General features: G+C 39.7%; 2 protein-coding genes across 5 annotated transcripts; one reads left to right on the top strand and one right to left on the bottom strand.

Moving 5' to 3' along the window:
* Positions 1-143: 143 nt before the first annotated feature.
* On the top strand, positions 144-14,532 carry LOC109206896 (putative lipase ROG1). 4 transcript variants are annotated; one of them, XR_002064918.1, is made up of 11 exons: positions 144-493; positions 1,469-1,536; positions 2,797-2,867; positions 2,992-3,234; positions 4,606-4,766; positions 4,885-4,940; positions 5,038-5,090; positions 5,163-5,283; positions 6,040-6,137; positions 13,535-13,659; positions 14,151-14,532. XR_002064918.1 is itself a non-coding variant. In XM_019369763.1 (10 exons), exons 1-10 carry the CDS (start codon positions 354-356, stop codon positions 13,604-13,606), a joined length of 1,083 nt encoding a protein of 360 aa, XP_019225308.1. In that variant the 5' UTR covers positions 144-353; the 3' UTR covers positions 13,607-14,532. The 4 variants fall into 4 exon arrangements, 2 of the variants coding, with proteins under 2 accessions (XP_019225308.1, XP_019225307.1); XR_002064917.1 differs by having other exon boundaries at positions 13,781-14,532; XM_019369763.1 differs by having other exon boundaries at positions 13,535-14,532.
* Positions 14,533-22,358: 7,826 nt separating this feature from the next.
* Positions 22,359-23,294, bottom strand: LOC109206891. Its single transcript, XM_019369757.1, has one exon. The coding sequence runs from the start codon at positions 23,292-23,294 to the stop codon at positions 22,359-22,361; it is 936 nt and encodes a 311-aa protein (XP_019225302.1).
* Between the last annotated feature and the right edge of the window lie 858 nt (positions 23,295-24,152).

Below are 24,152 nucleotides of genomic sequence, written 5' to 3'. Positions count from 1 at the left end.
AAGAAACATTTCTGTTTCAGTAGAATCCAAACTCAAGGCCGCGTGGATCCCACAAAATGAAAAAAAAAAAATTAAGATAGAAAATTCTTTAATTGGATAATAGTAATATATATACAAGAAAAAAGAATCATTGCCACGTCGTCAGCTTCCTTCATCCTTCAGTCTCTTTCGTCACAACCATTTTATTACCTTTCTCTCTCTCTGAGATCTTTTTTAAGGGCCGACCTAACTCCTACACTTTTTATTTATCAATCTAACTGTAACTACTTCATATTTTTGCTGTATCAAATGTGTGTATAAAGTGTGCGAATTCAAGAGACTTAGACTAGAAATAGAAAAAGTAAAAAAAGGAAATGGAGAATGGAGAAGTAGAGAACAAAGGAGTTTCCTCGTTGGAAACCGTCAACGGCGGCGAAGATGTATTTAGTTCTAAAGAATCCGATGCTTCCACCGCCGACCATCTTGTTATGATGGTTCACGGTATTCTCGGAAGGTAATTAGCACAATTGTGGTTTTATATATATAATGCGTTAGTATCATCTTTTTTTCGCTTTTGATTCTCGAAATATAGTGAAATTAGAAGAAAATCGGAGAATTTTAATTCAGCTTTTTGAGAAATTAACTTCTTACGCCTTAGCTCCTGTTCGATGATGATTTCATGATTTTTAAACATTTGTTGTACTGTTTGTTTAATTTGCAGTATTCATGTACTTTTTTCTTCAAGACATCACGTAAAGCTGCAGTTTTTCTTCTTCTTTTTAATCTAATGTATCAGCATTTTAAGCCCCTTAATTTGGAGCTATTTCAGTTGCTTCATTCTTTCGGGAAATTTTTGGACCTATTTTATTCTCGTATCGTTGATATAGTCTCCTTCATAGATAGTATTGCGCTTTAGCCAGATCGCAAGAATTCCCCTTGCTTGGAGATGAGAAAATGTGAATTATAAATCTGATGTTACTAACACATAGAGAAAGCTGCTTCTGATCTACTCTCACTCGATTCTTCCATCCGTAATAAAATTAAGATCTTTGGTATGAAGGAAAATGTTATTGCCCAGAATATTTTCTTGGGAAATGTTTTCCGGTGTTTGATTGGTTAGTGAAAAATATTTCTTACAGATTAATCTATTGTCAACAACTTGGATAGTGTTCTGCATTGAAATTTTTGAGTGTTAAAGATTGAAGATATTTGCCACTTTTGATGGAAAACACCACAAAATCACTTCCTATATTTCCCGTCATACCAAACACACTCTGAATTGCTTAATTACTTACCAACTCTGACTGGGGCTATCAATTCAGTTTGACGTCAAACTTCCATCATGGGACAATTTTTTGTGGAGTAGTGATAAATTCTTATCAAATAAATTAGTGCTTTTGTGGTATTGGTTTAAATAAAATCTACTTATTGCTGGATTTATTGTTTTTTTGTAAATTGCTTATTAAATTATTATTTTGTATTACGGCAGTGCCTCGGACTGGAAGTTTGGTGCTGAGCAGTTTGTTCGGAATCTTCCTGACAAAGTTTTTGTTCATTGTAAGTACATACATTGAGTGGCACTGATACTTGTTTGTGTTTCAGCAGTTAGTTCTGCATGTTGTGTTTTTTCCACCCTCTAATCCTCCTCTCTTAGGATTAGGTTGCTATTGCTGTAAATAAAATATACTTCTATTCTTGCTTGCTATGTTGATAGACAAGGTAAGTAGGTTTGACTTACTTTATCTTCATTTTCTCTAGAGAGGCGCTTAATCTGTTTTTTTTCCTTCCACACTCAGCCTCTTATGCTATGTAATTTCCCTTTCCACAGCATTGTTTATGAATGACATAACAAGGATTAGACTAAAGGACTAAATTTCTAATTTATTCCAATATGTTCTGTTCCAGCAATTTTCGACCATGAGATTGTTGTTTTAGGAGACCAAGTGAATTTAATTGGCTGTTGCTTGAGCTCTTATCTAATAACATTCACTTCGCTTTGTTATTTGTCACAGTTAAAGATGTATATTGGTCTACTTGGTGTCACTTTTTGGTAATCATTTGTCCATCTACATTGGTGGAGTATTGTTGCTCAACTTAACTATTAGTTATGATCTGAATCTCCGAAAAAAGAAAAAGAGAACCTATGAGTTATGATCTGAAGTTGTTAATGGCTACATGTCTTGTTCAAGTCTAATTTTTACATTTTGTATCTTGTAACAATTGTTTGTTCATATATGTTTCTCATCTAGAAGCTCTCATTCTAGTTGAAATTAAGATAGTATACCAGTGAATCTTGCATATTAATATTATATCAAGAGACCTTAATATGTAGTAGCTGGTGAAGGAAAAGTTGGGTTCCGTTACTCTAGGGAAAAGCCCTTTTACTTCTTATATAGAAAAGAAATACATTTTCATAAGTGGTGAAACTTGTTTCTTATGTGAATGTTGAACTTTAAATTTCTTTTAGTTTACAACTCCCTCATCTCATCCTTTCTTCCAATGGGACCGTGAACTTTGAGTTTTTCTAGCAAAAATTCAAGCTTTTTCTCATTGATAAACTGCCAACTAAAGGTGCAAATCTGCTCTGATTGTGGTTCCCAACTTCATTGGTCCCTTTCTAATTTGCGCATACTTGTGTTAAATCGATAGCACAATTATTCAGTAACAAGAGATTTCCTTTTCGTGCTCATGTGGACCCTATTATATCTATGTCTCTGTTTTACCTTCTTCATAATGGCTGAGCACTTGGAAGTCTGCAGTGTCTTAATGAACATTATTTTGCATTTTCATGAATGATGAACATGATTTTCTTGGCAGGCAGTGAACGTAATATGGCTAAACTAACATTGGATGGTGTGGATGTAATGGGCGAGCGGTTGGCTGAGGAGGTTGTTTTTTTTAATAATGTGATTTGATTTTCTTTTGTTCCGCCCCGTTCCTTTTTCTAATATTTTCTTTAAAGCATGCTGTATGTACCCCATCTGATGGTAATGATATGGAAATGGATGTTAGGTTCTTGAAGTGATCAAAAGAAAGCCAGGTTTGAAGAAAATTTCTTTTGTTGCACATTCTGTTGGAGGAGTAGTGGCAAGATATGCAATTGGGAAATTATATAGACCTCCAAGAATGGAGAATGTGGAGAAGTTCTCAGCCGATGCCAGTGAAGAAGGGTCAAAGGGCACAATAGCTGGCCTGGAACCAATAAATTTTGTCACTGTTGCATCACCTCATCTGGGTTCAAGGGGTAACAAGCAGGTATAAATTTATTTTTTGAATAATAATCTTACAAATAATTTAAGGTTTGATAGAAAGTGGCTTCATCATGTGTCACTGATGAACAAAGATCAATCATTGCTTCGATGATGCCTTATGTCTCTTCTGGTGAAGCTTTCTCTTGGATGGGAGGGGTTCCATTTCTTGGTGTTTTGAGACTGTTGGCTGTGAAGTTTAGTTAGTGCTTAATGTGTCACTTAGCGAACCACTATCATGGCTTTAGAATCACTTTGTGATGGATTTTAACCTGGGGATTATGGGTGGTGATGTCCATGATTTCACGCTTAATGTTTTTGATTACCGGGGGTCTAGTGCTGGTGTAAAGATATAATAGTTTAATCATAAAGCACCCATTATACAAGTTTTTAGTTTATGTATTAATATCAGAACTATCAGGGGGAAAAACCCATCAAAACTCCTTAAATGACAGATTCCTCATCTAAGAGTATCATCTCCATCCTTTATTGATGTAGTAGCAAGTGCTGAGACAAATATCAGCAAAAAACCTGAAAAAATATTTAATAAATTCACATGTTTGACAAAGGAAAAAAACAGCACTACTACTATTAACATAAGATGGTAAAGTAAGATGGAGAAGCAAGGAATGCACTCCACCAAGGGAAAAAAAGAAGAAGGAAAGATACATCTTATTTGTCAGAAAAAATAATCCACATCAGGAAGGACCTGGAAAGACTTACTTCAAGATGCGAAGTTCTACAGCTGCATGAACCGAAATAATAACAGTAAGTATTCCTCCTTTGCAGACAGTGTTGTCTCCCTCCAACTTGATAAGTTATCCAAGGAATGCAACCACCGGGAGATGTTTTTTTTAACTTATGTTAACAAGCCTTATCTTTAGTAACCTCGAAGTTGCATCAGGGTCTTCCTGTGTTTGACTATGATTCCTTCTTTTGATATGAGAACCTCAAAGTTCCTGAAAATGGGAAGCAAACTTGCTGATTAACGTAGAAACTACTTGTAAACTACATTCTTCTACATGGCACAGCGGCTTTTAGAATGATGTAGTCAGTTACGGTTTTTAATCATACTTAATTATCTACTGGTCTAGCTTATAATCAGTATTCTGGAGATATCCTCTTGGTAGATATTGGTCCCTGCTTAATCTTTTGGCCTGTGAAAAGGAAAATATTCTGTTATCTGACAGAAGGATCAAGAGGCAAAAAAATTTCTGTGTTTCTTCTGTCATCAGATCTTTAGGTATGAGTAAGTATTCCTCTTTTCCTCAAGTCTGTTTTTGCATTATTAAGATTGTGAGTTTTCTCCCTACCTTACAAGATCTACTATACCACTGTTGGATTTTTTGCAATTTTTATTTTATTTGCTAATTGTCAGGTGCCATTTCTTTTTGGTGTAACTGCCTTTGAGAAAGCTGCCGGTCTTGTTGTTCATTGGATATTCAAGAGAACTGGTCGACACCTTTTTCTTAATGAAGATGAAGGAAAGACTCCATTACTGAGACGGATGGTGGAAGATGATGGTGAATTATACTTTATGTAAGTTCTAAGATTTATTTACTACGTTCATTAGACAGCGTAGTCCTATCATTTATGAGGGTCTGTGGTAAAGACTATAGTATACGATGCTAATTTGTTGCAAAACTCTTACATGCAGGTCTGCTTTGGCTTCATTCAAGCGAAGGGTCGCATATTCAAATGTTGGTTATGATCGTATCCTGTTTGTACTGTTGAACTTGAATCAGGCAACCGGCCTCTGATATCCAAACTTCATTAAAGACTATTTTTTCCTTAACAAACTTTATTATAGATATTGTAGGTTGGAGAACATCATCAATTAGACGTAATACTGAACTACCCAAGGTACAATAGCTAATATCTGATAGTAGTTACCTATTAAATCTCATGTGCTGTCATAACAATATGTGCTTACAGTGGGAGGACTCCTTAAATGAAAAGTATCCTCACATTGTGTATGAAGAACATTGCAAGGCGTGCGATAGTGAGCAGAGTGGATCTGTTGTAAAGGAAGATGATTGTTTTGACAAGCTAGAAGGTTAGTAACTCTCTGCTTATGGCAAGAAGTTGACTTTAGGTAAATTGTCTCCTGTTAGGTTCTTTCCTCTGATTCTTGCTTTCCCCTAGCTTATGGCAAGAAGTTGACTTTAGGTAAATTGTCTCCTTTTAATGCTTCTTCGCTGAGCTTTTGGTGATGCTATATGTTCTAAAATGTATGCATGATTAATTTTCACTCTTTCTGTTATCTAGTGCTTAGCACCAATATAAAGAATGACTCTGTTGATCCTAAAGTACTATGCAATCTTGTTTGTAAATCATTGTAGTCTTTGGCCATCCGATCTTTTTTAGATAGGAAGTCTTTAGTTGAAGTATTTGTTCTTTTCCAATTGTAATTGTTCTTAAATACAACTGAATTTTAGAGTTTCTGATTTGAGTTTAACGCCTTTTGAATTATATGTTGATAATACCATCTTGAAAAAGAAGGGGAGCCTTGGCGTAACTGGTAAAGTTGCTGCCCTGTGACCAAGAGGTCAAGAGTTCAAGTCGTGGAAACAGGCTCTTGTAAAAATGCAGGGTAAGACTGCGTACTATAGACCCTTATGGTCCGGCCCTTCCACGGAGGCATAGCGGGAGCTTAGTGCACCGGGCTGCCCCTTTTAATACAATCTTGAAGAAGGAAAAGGAAATGAAAAGGATGTTCTATATCTTGGCTTCTTAATATTATATTACTAATTCTTGCTTACTAACTTATCAAGAAAATTTTATAGTGCTAATGCTTTGACCAATTTTCCAGAGGAATTGGTGACTGGTTTGTCTCGGGTGTCTTGGGAGAAAGTAGATGTCAGCTTTCACAGCAGCAGGCTCAGATTTGCTGCACACAGTGTTATTCAGGTCTCACTCTTTCTGTACTCCCCATAGTCTATCTCTCTCTCTCTAGACTCTACATATATATAGATCACATATATATAACCTAGACGAAAGCGTTAATGCACAGAGCATTTTCTGATACTCCCTCCATCCCAATTTATGTGACACAGTTCATAATTTGAGAGTCAAATGAGTTTTCTTTGACTGCCGATTTTTCATAAGCTTTTAAATATTTTGAATTGTTAATTATTGTGACTCATAGTACTTTTTACGTAGTTTCCAAATATGTAAATTTTATTTCAAAAAGCTTAAAGATTTCATGTCCAAGCTCACAGTCAAAATTAAAAGGTTTGACTCTCGAAATCCGAATGGTGCCACATAAATTGAGACAATGAGTATTTTTTTGGTTCTCCAACAACCACAGTTAGTTACATTTTATTATATCGATGAATCAGAATTGTGTGTTTATATTGTCACTTACTATCACTTACACCTTTAAGATAAAAAGCTGTCAATAACTCCTGTTTTTGTCCTTGACGTGTTGCCTTTACCTGTTACCTTGAGTATTACTCCCTTCGTCTCACTTTATTTGATGCAGTTTGACTAGACATGGAGTTTAAGAAAGAAAAAAAAACTTTTGAAACTTGTGGGCTAAAACAAGCCGTAGATATTTGTGTGCCTATTAATCATCTCAATAACGGTAAAGTGTGAAGTCTCAAATTTTATCCTTACCAAATATAGAAAGGTATCTTCTATTTGGGAAGGACTATAATAGGAAAGTGCATCACATAAATTGGGCCGAAGGGAGTAATTAGAAAAAGCATTTACTAGTTATCCTACTTAAACGAGGCATATTCTTTAGGTTTATTTTGTGAGAAACTGCATGTTTACCCGCAAATTTACACTTGGAACAGGCATTATTCCTCCCTATTCCTTTTCCATCTTTTATTCTCTGGGATGCATATATAAAAAAAAAAAAAAAAGTAAATGAAAGAAAAAGAAAGAATAAAAGAAAGAAAAAGAATATAGGTTTGAGGAGAGGGCGTGTCTGTGGTGTTCAAAAATGAAAATTACTTGGACTAGATTGTCTATCATGTGCTTGACTAAAGCCTTTTTCTGCACTGTATTTGACATGGATACTGTGCTGTTTTACTTTCTCCCTATATGTGAAAAGCCAAATCAGGTAGATCCTTCCAGTGGTCACATATACTTAACACCCAAGGTGTCCTGCAATATAATGCCTAATTTGCTTAAACAGATTGAAAGCATCAGGTTTTTGCCAAAATGTTGCCACGTTTTTCACCCCATTTAGTAAAAGTTTAATTGTTCTTATCTTGGTAGGAAACACTTTTTGTCCACCATATAATGTCAATGAGAGCTGAGCTTTTGTAAATGTATTATTTGTCTTGTTGTTTACATGTAACATTGATCAGAGTTGAGTTGTAGAACCGGTAAAGGTGTACATCTTCCGAAATTGGCGACTTTTATGTTTAGTTGTGACTATATAGCTTCAAGAGCATTTCTGCGCTAAATTCTGAGTAAATATGTTTGTACTAGGGTATATTTTAGGCTTGGAGACTGATGGTTGTTAGAATAGTCATGTAATTAGGAGTAAATAACCCTAATCCAATATGTATTAGGAGTAGGATATGTTATGTGTGTATATAGGGCTCATTGTATCGTGTTAAACACAAGTCAATATTAATAAATAATATTTTCTCCCGTGCATTCTCACATGGTATCAGAGCTTTAGTGAGAAACATATCGCTGTGCATCATTCCAGCGACTTCCGGGAAGAAAGACCTCGTCGCCGTGCAATTTTCCGGCGACTTAGAAGGCTGCCCGTAATCACATCAATTTCTGTTGGTGTTTTCAGAAAACCAACACCACCACAAGACTCCTCAGGCTCCGGCGACCAAACCCCAGTAAACCCCACCGGAAAAATCAAGTTAACGCGCCCTCACGCGCCAGAAAATCACCGGCGAGATCTGACCCACGCGCCGGCGCGTGAACACTGTTCCGGCCATTTTTTGAGAAACTTCCAGTTGGACAGTCGGATCGCCTAGTGATTCCGAGTCTGTCCATACCTTTTTCGTTTGATTCCGACCACTTTGAGTTTTTCCGGCGACTACACTGACTTTTTCCGGCAGCTACAGTAATTTTCCGGCAAAACAGTGTTTCCTTCATCTGTTTCAGCGAGTTGTCAGTTGATTTTTTTTCTGTTATTTGGTGATAATCCAACGATGTCTTTGGGAGTCGATGCTTTCGGGTCTAAAAACCCGGGTTCTGGCAGTTCCGGTGTTATGATTACCTCATAACCTTTAATGGGAGGTTCAAACTACTTAGCTTGGGCTTCGTCTGTCGAGTTGTGGTGTAAAGGTCAAGGAGTTCAAGATCATTTAACAAAAAAAGCTAGCGAAGGTGATGAAAAGGCCAAAACACTGTGGGAGAAGGTCGATGCTCAGTTATGTAGTATCCTGTGGCGATCTATTGATTCCAAGTTGATGCCCTTGTTCCGTCCATTCCAGACATGTTATTTAGTTTGGGAAAAGGCTCGTAATTTATACACTAATGACATATCTCGTTTCTATGATGTAATATCGCGAATGACAAGCTTGAAGAAACAGGAATTGGATATGTCTACTTACTTGGGACAAGTACAGGCAGTCATGGAAGAATTTGAGACGTTGATGCCAGTTTCTGCTAGTATTGAAAAGCAACAAGAGCAACGACAGAAGATGTTTCTAGTTCTTACACTAGCTGGACTCCCTAATGACCTTGATTCAGTACGTGACCAGATTTTGGCTAGTCCGGCTGTCCCCACAGTTGATGAATTATTCTCTCGATTACTTCGCCTTGCTGCAGCACCAAGTCACCCAGTGAGCTCATCACAGACACTTGACTCATCTGTCCTCGTATCCCAGTCAGTGGACAATCGGGCATCTCATACTATGGAGAATAGACGAGGAGGAGGTCGTTTTGGAAGATCTAGACCCAAGTGCTCTTATTGTCATAAACTTGGACACACTCGTGACGTGTGCTATTCTTTACATGGCCGCCCACCCAAAAATGCTTATGTTGCTCAGACTGAGACTACAGGTAACCAGGGATTTTCTTTATCTGAAGGGGAGTATAATGAGTTCCTTCAGTATCGAGCAAGTAAGCAGACATCTCAACAAGTAGCTTCTGTCGCTCAGACTGATACTTCTGTTGCTGGTAATTCTTTTGCTTGTGTTTCCCAGTCTAGTACTCTTGGACAATGGGTTGTGGACTCGGCCGCTTCTGATCATATCTCTGGCAATAAATCACTTTTGTCAAATATTGCGTATTCACAGTCTCTTCCCACTGTTACTTTAGCCAATGGGTCTCAAACCAAAGCAAAAGGAGTTGGACAAGCGAATCCCCTACCCTCTGTCACTCTAGATTTTTCTTTATGTCCCTGGCTGTCCTTTTAATCTTGCATCTGTTAGTCGTTTGACTCGTGCCCTCCATTGTGGTATATATTTTATTGATGATTCCTTTATTATGCAGGACCGCAGTACGGGGCAGACGATTGGAACAGGACTTGAATCAGAAGGCCTTTACTACCTTAACTCACTAAATTCCTCCAAGGTATGTCTAGTTACAAATCCTCCGGACCTAATTCATAGACGTTTAGGACATCCAAGCTTATCCAAGCTTCAGAAGATGGTGCCTAGTTTGTCTAGTTTATCCACATTAGAGTGTGAGTCATGTCAGCTCGGGAAACATACCCGAGCCTCCTTTCCTCGTAGTATTGAGAGTCATGCAGAGTCTATTTTTTCTTTAGTTCATTCTGATATATGGGGTCCTAGTAGAGTCAGTTCAACCTTGGGATTTCGTTATTTTGTTAGTTTCATTGATGATCATTCAAGATGTACTTGGATTTTCTTAATGAAAGATCGTTCTGAGTTGTTTTCTATATTCCAGAATTTCTGTGCTGAAATTAAAAATCAATTTGGTGTTTCTATTCGCACTTTTCGCAGTGATAATGCCTTAGAATATTTATCCTCTCAATTTCAGCAGTTTATGACTTCTCAAGGAATTATTCATCAGACCTCTTGTCCTTATACCCCTCAGCAAAATGGGGTTGCAGAGAGAAAGAATAGGCACATCATTGAGACTGCTCGCACACTTCTCATTGAATCTCATGTTCCGCTGCGTTTTTGGGGCGATGCAGTTCTCACAGCTTGTTATTTAGTTAATCGGATGCCTTCCTCTCCCATCCAGAATCAGATACCGTATGCAGTATTGTTTCCCCAATCACCCTTATACTCTGTCCCCCCTCGTGTTTTTGGGAGCACTTGTTTCGTTCATAACTTAGCCCCTGGGAAAGATAAGTTAGCTCCTCGTGCTCTCAAGTGTGTCTTCCTTGGTTATTCTCGTGTTCAGAAGGGATATCGTTGTTACTTACCTGATCTTCGTAGGTACTTTATGTCCTCTGACGTCACATTTTTTGAGTCTAAACCTTTCTTTACCTCTTCTGATCATTCTGACCACCTTGATATATCTGAGGTCTTACCTATACCGACCTTTAAGGCGTCTACTATAGCTCCTCTTTCACCTTCCGCCACAGGAGTCTTACCCGAGTCTACTATAGCTCCTCATTCACCTTCCGCTACAGAAGTCTTACCCATTCCAACCGTTGAGGAGTCTAGTGTGGCTCCTCCTAGACTCCCTGCCACAGGAACACCACTTTTGACATACCCAGCATCAGGCCCAGCTGATTCACGTCCTGCACCTGACCCTGCTCCTACTGCGGACTTGTCTCTTCCTAGTACACCGATTGTACTTCGGAAAGGTATAGACCACCCTTAATCCTAATCCCCATTATGTCGGTTTGAGTTATCATCGTTTATCATCACCCTATTATGCTTTTCTATCTTCTTTGTCCTCTGTTTCCATCCCTAAGTCTACAGGTGAAGCATTGTCTCATCCAGGATGGCGACAGGCTATGATTGACGAGATGTCTGCTTTACATACGAGTGGTACTTGGGAGCTCGTCCCTCTTCCTTCAGGTAAATCTACTGTTGGTTGTCGTTGGGTGTATGCAGTCAAGGTTGGTCCGGATGGTAAGGTTGATCGTCTTAAGGCTCGTCTTGTTGCCAAGGGATATACTCAGATATTTGGGCTCGATTACAGTGATACCTTCTCTCCCGTGGCTAAGATAGCATCAGTCCGTCTATTTCTATCCATGGCTGCTGTTCGCCATTGGCCCCTCTATCAGCTGGACATTAAGAATGCTTTTTTACACGGTGACCTTGAGAATGAAGTTTATATGGAGCAACCACCTGGGTTTGTTGCTCAGGGGGAGTCTCGTGGCCTTGTATGTTGCTTGCGCCGGTCACTTTACGGTCTAAAGCAGTCTCCTCGAGCCTGGTTTGGTAAGTTCAGCACAGTTATCCAGGAATTTGGCATGATTCGGAGTGAAGCTGATCACTCTGTATTCTATCGGCATTCTGCTTCGAGTCTCTGTATTTATCTGGTGGTCTATGTTGACGACATTGTTATTACCGGCAATGACCAGGATGGTATTACTAAATTGAAGCAACATCTCTTTCAAAACTTTCAGACTAAGGATCTGGGCAAACTAAAGTATTTTCTGGGTATTGAGGTCGCTCAGTCTAGCTCAGGTATTGTGATCTCACAACGAAAGTATGCCTTAGATATTCTTAAGGAGACAGGAATGACAGGTTGACCTGTTGACACCCCGATGGATCCGAATTCTAAACTTCTGCCAGGACAGGGGGAGCCTCTTAGCGATCCTACACGATATAGACGGTTGGTTGGTAAATTAAATTACCTTACAGTGACAAGACCTGATATTTCCTTTTCTGTGAGTGTTGTGAGTCAGTTTATGGATTCTCCGTGTGATAGTCATTGGGATGCAGTTGTTCGCATTCTTCGGTATATAAAATCAGCTCCAGGCAAAGGTTTATTGTTTGAGGATCGAGGCCATGAGCAGATCGTTGGATACTCGGATGCTGATTGGGCAGGATCACCTTCTGGTAGACGTTCTACGTCTGGATATTGTGTCTTAGTAGGAGGAAATTTGGTGTCCTGGAAGAGCAAGAAACAGAATGTGGTTGCTCGGTCTAGTGCAGAAGCAGAATATCGAGCGATGGCTATGGCGACGTGTGAGCTAATTTGGATCAAACAATTGCTCAAGGAGTTGAAATTTGGTGAGATTAGTCAGATGGGACTTGTGTGTGATAATCAAGCTGCTCTTCATATTGCGTCAAATCCAGTGTTCCATGAGAGAACTAAACACATTGAGATTGACTGTCACTTTGTTAGAGAAAAGATACTCTCGGGAGATATTGCTACAAAGTTTGTGAAGTCGAATGATCAGCTTGCAGATATTTTCACCAAGTCCCTCACTGGTCCTCGTATTAACTACATATGTAACAAGCTCGGTACATATGATTTATATGCACCAGCTTGAGGGGGAGTGTTAGAATAGTCATGTAATTAGGAGTAAATAACCCTAATCCAATATGGATTAGGAGTAGGATATGTTATGTGTGTATATAGGGCTCATTGTATCGTGTTAAACACAAGTCAATATTAATCAATAATATTTTCTCCCGTGCATTCTCACAATGGTGATAGGAAAACTTAGTAATGAATTTTCATGCCCTTTTAAATCTTCAAAGTTGGCTACTTTTATGCCCAGTAGGCTATACAGCGTCAAGGCATTTGTGCACAGATTGCTGAGTTATTAGGTTTTTATGGGTAAATTATTGACGAAGAGTGGTCGTGGCGGGAAAAGCTTCTGTAAAATTTTGACATCCTTGGAGGAGTGTTTCTTCTGCAAGTTACGAGTGGTTCATATCTGCAGAAGTTTAAACCAGCTATGCTAAAGTCACTAACACAGTACTACTTATATATTTTTGGCAGTCTGATGCAGTTTGGGACAAAGAGGTGTTTGATTGATGACTGAATCTGATGTTCATAAGTAAGGCTGATATTAGGTCATCTATGTTGCTTATCATGGGGTTGGACGTGTCATTCACTTCATAAATCCTAACTAAATGGCAATAAAGGTTAAAAAAAGGCATTTGGAGCATGAATATAGGTGTTAGTGAACAAGGATCCTTGGATCAGTTGTATTGCTCAACATTTTAAATTTCCTAATACATTTTGGGAGCTTATATTCCATGCTTCTACTGTTCCAGATAGAGCTTCAGACTTAAAAACGTTTTTATGTCCCTCAGAGTTTATGTGCTGTCTCAAAATTAGGTCCTATTGTTTTGCCACTGAAATCACACACTAAAAGAGTATATTGTACAGTAATTAAGGCTTTTCAGATCTTCATGCTTATGAAGTTAATATATAATGCTCACTGTGTTGCTTGAAGGTGAAAGATCAATATTGTGTAATGCTCGCTGTATTGCTTATAGGTGAAAGATCAATACATGCATGCAGAAGGTGCTGATGTTATACAACATATGATAGATAATTTTCTTCTATAGAAGTCAATCGAAAAAGCATATTGGATTGCCGTGGACAATGCTAAATTTACAAGGTATATTAGCTGCTTCTACAGAGCCTTGTTTCCTTTTCTTTTGCTTTCAGAAGTACTAGATGTTCTTCACAGGGGCCCTGGCATAGTTTGTGTGATTTGTTTTGGTTTTACTTGGTTGCAGTTCGGAATTGTAGTAGTGTCTCACTATTACCGCATTCAGGAACTTTAACTGAGAAGCATAGTCAGAAGTTTTGTTAACTCAACTGTGTCCTAGTGTACCCTAAACCTGTTTCATTCTTAATGAAAAAGCATTAATTTTCCATGTTAAAATATTTTCCTACTTTTTTGCACTGGAGGTTGTAGGATATCAACCTCCAAACCATTTTTCCTCTCTCCCGCTACTTTATTGCACTAGGCAATTGGGAATACAAAGTTGCATTAGGATACAACTTTAGTTTTCTCTTGGATAATGAAGGAATGCTGGGGAATTTATGCATTCTTATCTTCATTTTGACCTTCATGTTACTGCTCGTTAACCTCATTGATAATAGTGTAATCGAGGAGGACAAAGGGAGGCATAGCCTTGGTGGAACTGATCCTTGTCCGTCAACCATGAGGTCAGAGGCCTGGTTGAAGTTGCCGTGGGAAGAGTAGGAGAATTTATAATATTAAAAGGAAGGTGTAATCACGAGAACACCACAACTATGCTTTAGTCGTGAACATGTTGGGCTGACGGCATGAATCTTTACTGCTATGTTCCTATTAAAATCCATTTCCTGCTATCGTGAATTGGCTAGTTTATGTTGGTTGTAAGCGTACTGTAACCTCCTCCTTTATTCTGGTTTAGTACTGGCAATTTGAGCAAGTGCACACTAGTATTATGTGACCACATGAATAATAAATAAAACTGTGTTTGATTTCGCAAAATAGGTACTATATTTGTTAAAAAGAGTACCCTATCCTTCATTTTTTAGTAGGCAATGCTAAGTTTTTCTCCTAATCTCCTAACGACGAGCGCAAAACCAGTGTATAAAACTTAGGCTCGCTAGTCAAAGATAGTATAGTTATTAGATCGTCTCCACATGGATTGGTTTAAATAATGTTCAACTAAGTCTTCAACTTACCACTATTCAAGAAAATAAGCCTTTGATTTTGAATTATCAACGAAATATATGAGTAAAACTAAGGTTATCAATTATGAATGAATATTGGAAATTGGGTAGCTAAGTAGCAACAAGTGAATATCAATGAGAGAAATAAGGGCATGACAAGATTGCGCTCAACTATTATTCGGAATATAACTCTATTCTAAGTTCCTCTTAAGCTCTATTGGCTCTTTCAATTTCGATAGATGATTAGATTATCTTAAGGATTCAAATTCTTCGTCCGAATGAATGAGAGTTCTGTTAAACAACCTAATGATAAGTGTTGTGAACATATGCAAGAATACGATGAATGAATGATCCTACAAAGAACGTCTCTCGACTATTCCTCTAAATTGGGTCAATTGATAACTTTACAAGCCCTTTCGATTACCCATGAGAGTCGTGAAATTAATCCAAACAAGATAACACAATGATAATTGCAACAACGCTTCTCTTCCGATTAAAGTAAAACAACAAATAACCTTGCAAACTTTCGTCTCTGATCGGTGTCTTCTTCAGGACCCGAGGACGGGGGGATCCTAGGGAGTTAATCAATTCGATGTAGCTAGGCATTAGTAGATGGGTACCCATGAATATAGTAGCCCTATACAATATTCAATTAGAAACTCTTCAACAAATTCAAGCAACTAACAGCAATCAAATCCTCGAATAATAATCAAGTCACAACATCTATCAATAACCCTAAGAAAGACTACTCCATGGTGGAGAAATTGTTTATCACACGAGTATTAAGTTGACAAGAAAATATTACAACCCACGAATTCAAACAAACTTTCGTATTGAATGATTCAGATGAAGTATTCAAAGTCTCCGTTGTTTTCTTGCCTTCTTCTCTCCAAAGGTTGCTCCCAAATCCCAAATGCCTAGTTTGGGACGAGCTTAGGCTTCATATAGGTCAAGGGTAATGCTCGAAAATTACAAAAATAGGCCTGACTAAAGTTTCCCGGATACGGACATGCGCTGCTGTGCACCAGGGTACTTAGGCGCGCATGTGGGCGCACATCACCTCTAGGCCGCCTGTGACCTGTGCGCGCTCAGGTGCGCGTTTAGCGCTTCAGGTGCGCGGCCGCACATCTTTTTCTTCCTTTCCTTAGCTTGTTTTTGTCCCACTTTGTGCATTATCTGTCTATTGATCATCTCATCAACACCTGCACCAAAAAGAAACATATTAGACCATAATTCGGGCCAAGTCCCTATCAAAACAACCTGATCAAGGACACAAAAAGGGTCTAAATGTCAAGTAATTTTACGCTCATCAAACACCCCCACACTTAGCTTTTGCTCGCCTCGAGCAAATTCAGGAATAACTGTCTCATACCACACTTAACAAGTGACCGACAAAAATCAACCAGACACTATCCTGTGGTCACGGTCAACCTTAATCTTGGTCAAGACCTCCCATTAGCGCCATAGTCAAACTGGCACCAAATTCCCTATACACCTAACCAGAAAGAAATAATGCCCGCTCACACACCAATTGCAGACAACAACATAGGGCAATAACGCAACAATCACTTACCCTAACAAAGAAGTAAATCATGCCTTCAAGAGTACCATAAGATTGGCAATCGTGTGACTCTCCACTAATGTAGGAACCGTTTCGTCTAGATCATGTAGGGATTTGCATTTGGTTGTAACGTAGGCTATAGGACGGGTGGGATAATGTTTGGATAAGAGTACTTCCACCACCCTAAGAACTTTAATACCTACAACTTCATGTACGTGACCTACTCCTTTTTAGACAATTGTTCAAACTTCCCATTCACAAGGACACCAATTCTCATTTTTTTAAGCACAGCATACAAAGATTTTACATCAGCAGGGGAATGTTCACTTTTGTTCCCTTTTTCTTTTTTTTTCTTTTTTTGTAATTCAGAATTCAATCCCCTGCTCGCGTACCTCACATACATTAATGATGGTGCACCTTTTTCCACTTCTCATTGGTTCCACTCAAAAGCAACCCCCACCCCCACACTTGGCTCTCTTTATCTTTTAGAATCACGCACGAGGAATTCTAGTGCTTAGGGACGGCTGTAGGTTCAGGTTATAATGTGGTTGCCAACGAACGATTAGGCTCAACTGGGCTAACTAGGGATAACTTCGTCAATTCTTTAGAGTGGTCAAAGCAGCAAAAAAGGGCTAAGAAAGAGCGCCTATGATCATCTCCAAACTCAACTATTACCTATGTTTTCGCCTTGAGTCACAACCAAGCCAAATTCTAGACCTTATCGGGCATGACTACTAAGAAAACATTTAGCTCACCCCATACAGTATTTTGGATAGGCACTCAAGTCAGAACACGGTCACTAATAGTCTCTCTGACTTACAAAGACAAGATCATGCATCCCACGAGTCAGGCACAGTCGATCTTGCCAACCACAAGAACTTTTCAAAAACCTATCTAAAAAATAAAAATCTACTCTAGAAAGTGTTTGGTTCAAATTATCACGACCATGGTAATGACCCAAACAAGAAACCCATGGAAGTACAAGTCAAGAAATTATCCTAGAAAGATCGAAAAAAATATTTGTGGTTTTTTTCCCAATTAGAAAGCAATTATACGGTTTCTATTTATACCCCCACCCCCACACTTAACTAGTAGCATGTCCCCATGTCACAAAATTAAATGCAAAGGTGAAGGTAACTCCTCTGACTGGGTCAATCTGTGTTGGAAACGGTACGAGGGTCCATGTGACAAGCCCGGCCGAGTGCACGCAGCCATGCCATGATCTTCTGCTCTGACTTTGCATTTTTCCCAGTAAGGGACTCCACTCGAGTGCCCAGATCATCAACAGAAGTGCGCGTCCCAGCTATCTCCTGTTCCAAAGCAACCATTTATGTTTCCTACAAACTGCTTGATAGTTCTCCGACCACCTATTCACGTGGAGCACTAGCACCAACATCTTCCATGTTCACCACCCTTTCCTCCATGGGTGCATTCGAATCCTCACTCTCACCTTTAGCAGCAACAGTAGGTTCCTTCCTAATGATAAACTTCTCGGCCCAAAATTTCTTCTCCCTCTTCACCTTTCCATCTATGGCCTTGTTTTCTGGTACACTTGCCTCACGGCATAATCGGGTGACTAATGAAAGGAAAAAGAATCCATACCTCTACACTGGACAACGAATAGCCATCTCATCATGAATAGCCTTAGCCACATCAAAGTCGTGTTCATTGACCAAGCACCATATAAGAGCTGCCCGAGGACCATTCACCTCAGTCTTGGCATCAATCGATGTTGATGATATGTAGCCAGCACTTCCCGTTAGTGGTTAGTGAGGCGGGTTGAAATTTGTGGTCCCTGATCAGTCATACCACCACCTTCCGGGCACACAGATAGTTTCAAAGAACATAGCCCACGAGTATGGTTCTCTGTTATGCATTGCCAAGTGGTTTTGTTGAAAAACTTGGTCCACATACTCTGGTAAGTTGTAGGCCTTTGGATAGCTTCCTTCGAAAAGTCAACATTTTTCTTCCTCACTGTAAACACATAATCCTCATGTTCTGGGCAATTCGCATAGAACTCCCTAACAATAACCAAATTGGCTTCATCAGGTTCTTCGAAGAACACTCCCGATCCCAGCCGGACCAATTCATCATATACCTTGGGGCAGTCGTCGAGGATAGCCCCTATGTCTATTCCCCCTTCAGGCATAGGTTTTTTGTTTGCCTTGGTATGAGACTGCTCTTGAGCATCCTAGGAGAAAAATTTGTTCTGATCATAGCGGCGAGAAGATGCGGAAGCACGTGATCTAGAAGTACCTACATCTTTTGATTTGGATGTGCCCGCCTTCTTACCCATAGACGTGCTCAGAGTCTCCTTTTCTTTGAAGTGGTCATTTACACCTACAACAATCCAAACAAACATAAGTGAGTGCACAAATACACGGTAGCAATGGGTTGCTTAGACTTTACCCAAATAGTGTCAACAAGTCCACACTACACATTGCCATGTTAAGGTGTCAATCCCATTGACATTGGAGTTTTCTCCTAGTACCCGTTCACCTTCGGAGTTAAGGTGGAATTTCGTCGGGTGCCTAAAAATTGCTAAAACATACCTCAAAACTCACCTAATCCCCATTGTGGCATTTAACCAAACACTTCACATGCAAAGTTGCTCTTATTCCTCAAACTTATGAAATTAGCCCTAGGTTGACTACACTAACAACCAAATCAAATGCAAAACAACCAAACCTTGCATCATTCTCAATTACAACAATTTACCTTGAACCCTAAAAGGAAAAGAAAACAACGAAAGAGGGAAAATAGTGTACATACTTGAGAATTCAATTGAGGAGAGAACAATATATGGGCTAGGGCGAGGAGAATAGGGGAAGAGAGTGAGCGAGGGAGATGAGGGATAGAGCTGAGGCGAGAAGGAGTGGGGGTGGGGGGAAGAGTTAGGGTTGAATCTCTCTTTCTTTTTCTTGTTTTTCATCGGGGCCGATAGGATTAGAGAGACGGAGAGAAAAGAATAAGAGGTGACCCAAAATTTTGGGTCAATAGAAAAAGAGAAAGAAAACTTACCTAGGTGCATGGTCGGGTGCACGGTCGGGTCAAGTCATGCGCCGCCACACACATGTGGCAGTGAAACTGTATTGTGTGTGCACCCAGATGCGTGCTCAAAGCCCCTCGTGCGTGGCCACACAGGTCTAGTGCACGAAGATGTCGTTTTGTGCCCATTCAAACGCGTATTTTACCCCTCCAGGTGCGCCGGCACATATACAAGCAAAACGTGCCCGTTTAAGACCTCAATTTGACCATTCCATCTGCAACTACAGAACTCACACTATACACTAAACCTACCTAGCCTACGCTACACAAAACTAAAGAAAAACCCAAACTTGTAGAAGGGTTAGAGATAGTTCTAAGTTATAGTTGTCAGCTTGACTTAGTCGGGCACACTCAACTGATTATGATGCTTGAGGATTGCTTAGCAAATCCTCCAACAAATTATGGTTTTAACCTATGCCCGTTCACCTTGAAACTCTCAGTTCCTTCAATGTTTTGGATCTCAATCGCTCCATATGGTGATACATGTTTCACCACATATGGCCCCATCCATCTTGACTTGAATTTTCTGGGAAACAATCTGAATCTACTATTGTATAGCAAGACATTTTCTCCTTCATGAAATACTTTTGGTTTAATCAGACGGTCATGCCATTTCTTCATCTTTTCCTTGAAAATTCACACATTCTCATACGTGTCCAATCTGAATTCCTCCAGCTCATTCATCTGTGAAATTTTGTTTTCACCTGCAAAACTAAGATCAAGATTAAGCAATTTAATTACCTAATAAGCCTTATGCTCTATCTCCACAGGTAAGTAACATGATTTTCCATAAATCAACTTGAAGGGTGAAGTCCCTATGGTTGTCTTGAACGTTGTTCTATACGCCCATAGAGCTTCATCTAACCTTATTGGCCAATCTTTTTGGGAAGCACTAGCCATTTTTTTCCAGAATTTGTTTAAGTTTACGGTTAGCTACTTCTACTTGCCCACTAGTCTAAGCATGGTACGAGGTTCCTATTTTATGAGTCACCCCATATTTAGATAATAGTGCTGCAAAATTTTTATTAACAAAATGTGACACATTGTCACTGATGATGACTCAGGGGGTCCCAAAGCGTGTAAAGATGTTCTTCCGCAGGAATTCACATATCACACGAGCATCATTAGTCTTGGTAAGGATTGCTTCGCCTCATTTAGAGACGTAGATGAATGAGACGGTGGAAGGGACCCATAAAGTCGATGCCCCAAATATCAAAGACTTCGCATACCAGAATGGAATTCAGCAACATCTCGTCCCTTACTAATGTTACCTGTCCGTTGGCACTTGTCACATGTCGCAATGTAAGCTCTTGTGTCCTTGTACAAGAAAGACTAGTAGAAACCGGCTTCCATGACTTTTGCTGCTATCCTATTAGATGCTCCTTCATGACAGTGGGATAGTATGTTTTCTATTTCCTCTTCCGGTACACATCTTCGAATCATGCCATCTGCACACAATTTAAACAAAAGGGGTCATTCCACAAAGTAGCTTTTTACCTCACTTTGCAGCTTCCTATTCTAGTCAGAGGACAAGTCATGCGGGAGCCACCCACTAGCCAAGAAGTTGTCTATATCCACATACCATGGCGATCTGTCGTATGCCGCTGCGATAAAAAAGATTTGCTCATCTGGAAACTCTTTCCTTATCGGTGGTTTCTCCAAATGCTACATGTGGTCAGCCATTTGGTTTTCTGCGCCCTTCCTATCCTTGATCTCAAGATCAAACTCATGTAGCAAAAATACCTACCGCATCAGACGCGGCATTGACTTTTTCTTGCTCAGCAGATACTTCAATGCTGAGTGGTCAGTATGTACTATCACTTTTCTCCCCACTAGGTAAGATCTGAACTTGTCGAAGGCAAAAACCACTGCAAAGAAACCCTTCTCCAAAGTAGCATAGTTCACTTGGGCATTATTCAAAGTCCGGCTTGCATAGTATATGGGTCTGGATATTTTGTTCCCTGCCCCAACACTACCACATCGCTGGCATCGCACATGATTTCAAAGGGTTCGCTCCAATCGGGACACACCATTATAGGGGCACTCACTAGCTTTTCTTGATCAACTCGAATGTCGGAGGCACTCTACATCAAACACAAATTTCACATCCTTGGTAAGTAGTACCGTTAAGGGCTTCGTGATGCTGGAGAAATTCTTGATGAACCTTCTATAAAATCCTGCATACCCCCAAAAAGTTCTAATGCTCTTCACTTAAGTTGGTGGTGGGAGCTTAGCAATCACATCAACTCTAGCTCTATTGACTTTGATGCCTTCAACTGTCACTTTATGGCCTAAAACTATCCCCTCCTTGACCATGAAGTGACACTATTCTAGTTGAGTACTAGGTGAGTGTCTTCATAACGTTTCAGCACAAGCTCCCGATTCCTCAAACAATCCTTGAAGTCATCCCCAAAAAGGGTAAAGTCATCCATGAACACCTCCAAACATTTCCCATTCAAATATGATAAAATTGACACCATGCACCTTTGAAATGTAGGTGGTGCATTGCACAGTCCCAAAGGCATTCTTCAGTATGCAAAAATTTATGAAGGGCGGGAGAACGTGGTTTTCTCGACGTCTTCAGGAGCAATGGGGGTATTTGATTGTACCCCAAATAACCGTCTAAGAAACAGTAGCATCCGCGCCTTGCCACCTTTTCCAGCATATGATCAATGAAAGGCAGAGGAAAGTGAACCTTCCTCGTTGCATCATTCAGCCTTCCATAATATGCACGCATCCTCCAACCAGTGACAATTCTAGTAGGGATTAATTCGCTGTCCTTATTCTTCACCACTGTCATGCCCTCTTTTTTTGGCACGACTTGTACTGGGCTGATCCATGGGCTGTCGGAGATGTAAAATATTATACCAGCATCCAGCAATTTGAAAATCTCTTTCTACACCACTTCTTCCAAATTTTTATTCAGTTTGCGTTGGGGCTGCAGTACATGTTTGCTACCTTCCTCCAACAAGATCTCGTGCATGCAAATTGTAGGGCTAGTTCCCTGAATATCAGCTATGCTCCAGCCGATTGATTTTTTATGCTTCTGCAATAATTTCACCAGCATGTGTTCCTTCACCTGTTAAATCAGCAGATACAATCACAAAAAAATTATTAGTCTCAAGAAAACTATATTTTAAATGGGTCGAGAGTAATTTCATCTCCATCTTTGGCTTAGCCATTTCTTTCTCTAATTCCTCTTCATCTACCACTTCGTCTTCAGTATCCAGGGCCTCAGCCTCTTTGTTGATCTCAGGGTGTTCATCATCTGCTATACTCGATTGAGTAATGCATCTTTCTAAAGAATCACCTACCAGCTTGTGTTTTTTAGCTAACTCCCCTACCGCATCCAGTTTGAAATATGCATAGGCAGAAGCCTCATCACATAGGTACTTCATCATTCTTTTAATTTGAAAGATCACCTTTTTGTTTTCCAATCTTAGCATAAGCTGACCCTCATATATGTCAAGGATTGCTCTGTCGGTGCAAAGGAATGGTCTCCCCAAAATTAGGGGTACCTCCTTATTCTCTTCCATATCTATTATGATGAAGTCCACAGGGAAAATAAATTTATCTATCCTCACCAGAATATTCTCGATTATTCCCTCTGGTATAATAGTGGTCTGATCAGCTAGTTGCAATGATACTAGCATAGATTTTATCACTCCTAGTTCTCCTTCTAATATCCTGAAAACAGACAATGGCATCAAGTTAATGGATGCACCTGAGTCGCACAGGGTATTGTCAAATTTCTCACTCCCCAAAAAGCAGGGTATAGTGAAGCTGCCGGGATCCCCACACTTTTGAGGAATTTTATTCTGTAGGATGGCACTACAATGCGCGTTGAGTTTGACCACTATCATTTCCTCTATCTTCCTTGTACTTAAAAGGATTTTCTTCAGAAATTTGGCATAGGCAGGCATTTGGGTGAGCACCTCTGTGAATGGGATGTTCACATACAACTGTTTTAGCATCTCTAAGAATTTCCCAAAGCATCTATCTAATTTCTCCCGCTTTATCTTTTGAGGAAAAAGGTAACACTATCATATGTTTGCTTTATTCAACTTCACAATTTGGATTTTGCTTATCAACTTCCTTCTCGTTGAAGTTTTCTGTGCCCAAAGATTCACCAATTTTTTGCTCCTCTATTGTTTTAGTTGAGTTATTCACCCTTTCAACTTTTGGTTTAAAAATAGGATCCGCTAACGTCCCACCACTCCTTAAAGACAAATCTTTAATCGTCTCTTTTGGGTTCTTCTTGGTATCTGATGGAAGAGTCCCAGGGGCCCCTTCTGACAACATATTTGCAATCTATCCCATCTGTCTTTCTAAATTTTGGGTGGCAGTGTCCTGTTCCTGAATGGTTGTACCGTGTTCCCTGATGGCAGAACCTTGAGTTTCAAATTTCTTGTCTGATTTGTTGTTGAATGCCTTTATCAGATCCTCTAGACTTGAATGGTTGGGTTGTCTAGGCTGGTATTGTTGCCTTGAAAGCCCGGAGGTCCCTACCCTGGTACTATAGGATTTTGCTGCTGCCACGAGTTTAGACTACCACTTGAAGAGCTCCATGAAAAACCCGGATGTCTCTGTCCCATAGAGTTGAAATTATTGCCTCCATGGTAATTGCCTCTCCTGAAATTCCCCACTACCTTCACTTCCTCCTTTGCAGTAGAGGTTTGACACTCATGAGTTAGGTGTCCTATCCCATAAATGTCACATCCTGACTGTGGTTGACTTTGCACCCGGGCCAGTGTCAATTGCTTGACGTCCTTAGCCATAGGTTCTATATGAGCCTGCATTGCTACAGATGATTCCACTTGGTACACCCATGC

The sequence above is a fragment of the Nicotiana attenuata genome, unplaced genomic scaffold (assembly GCF_001879085.1).
Source record: "Nicotiana attenuata strain UT unplaced genomic scaffold, NIATTr2, whole genome shotgun sequence".
Lineage (NCBI taxonomy): Eukaryota > Viridiplantae > Streptophyta > Magnoliopsida > Solanales > Solanaceae > Nicotiana > Nicotiana attenuata.
This window is presented reverse-complemented; position numbering and strand designations above follow the sequence as displayed.

Excerpts from the sequence above, each read along its gene's own strand:
- LOC109206891 (XM_019369757.1), bottom strand. The coding sequence starts at position 23,294 with ATGCTAAAACAGTTGTATGTGAACATCCCATTCACAGAGGTGCTCACC.
- LOC109206896 (XM_019369762.1), top strand. The coding sequence starts at position 354 with ATGGAGAATGGAGAAGTAGAGAACAAAGGAGTTTCCTCGTTGGAAACC. Across the intron at positions 1,537-2,796 it reads TGACAAAGTTTTTGTTCATT|GCAGTGAACGTAATATGGCT; the intron begins GTAAGTACATAC and ends TTTTCTTGGCAG. Across the intron at positions 4,941-5,037 it reads TTCAAATGTTGGTTATGATC|ATATTGTAGGTTGGAGAACA; the intron begins GTATCCTGTTTG and ends ACTTTATTATAG.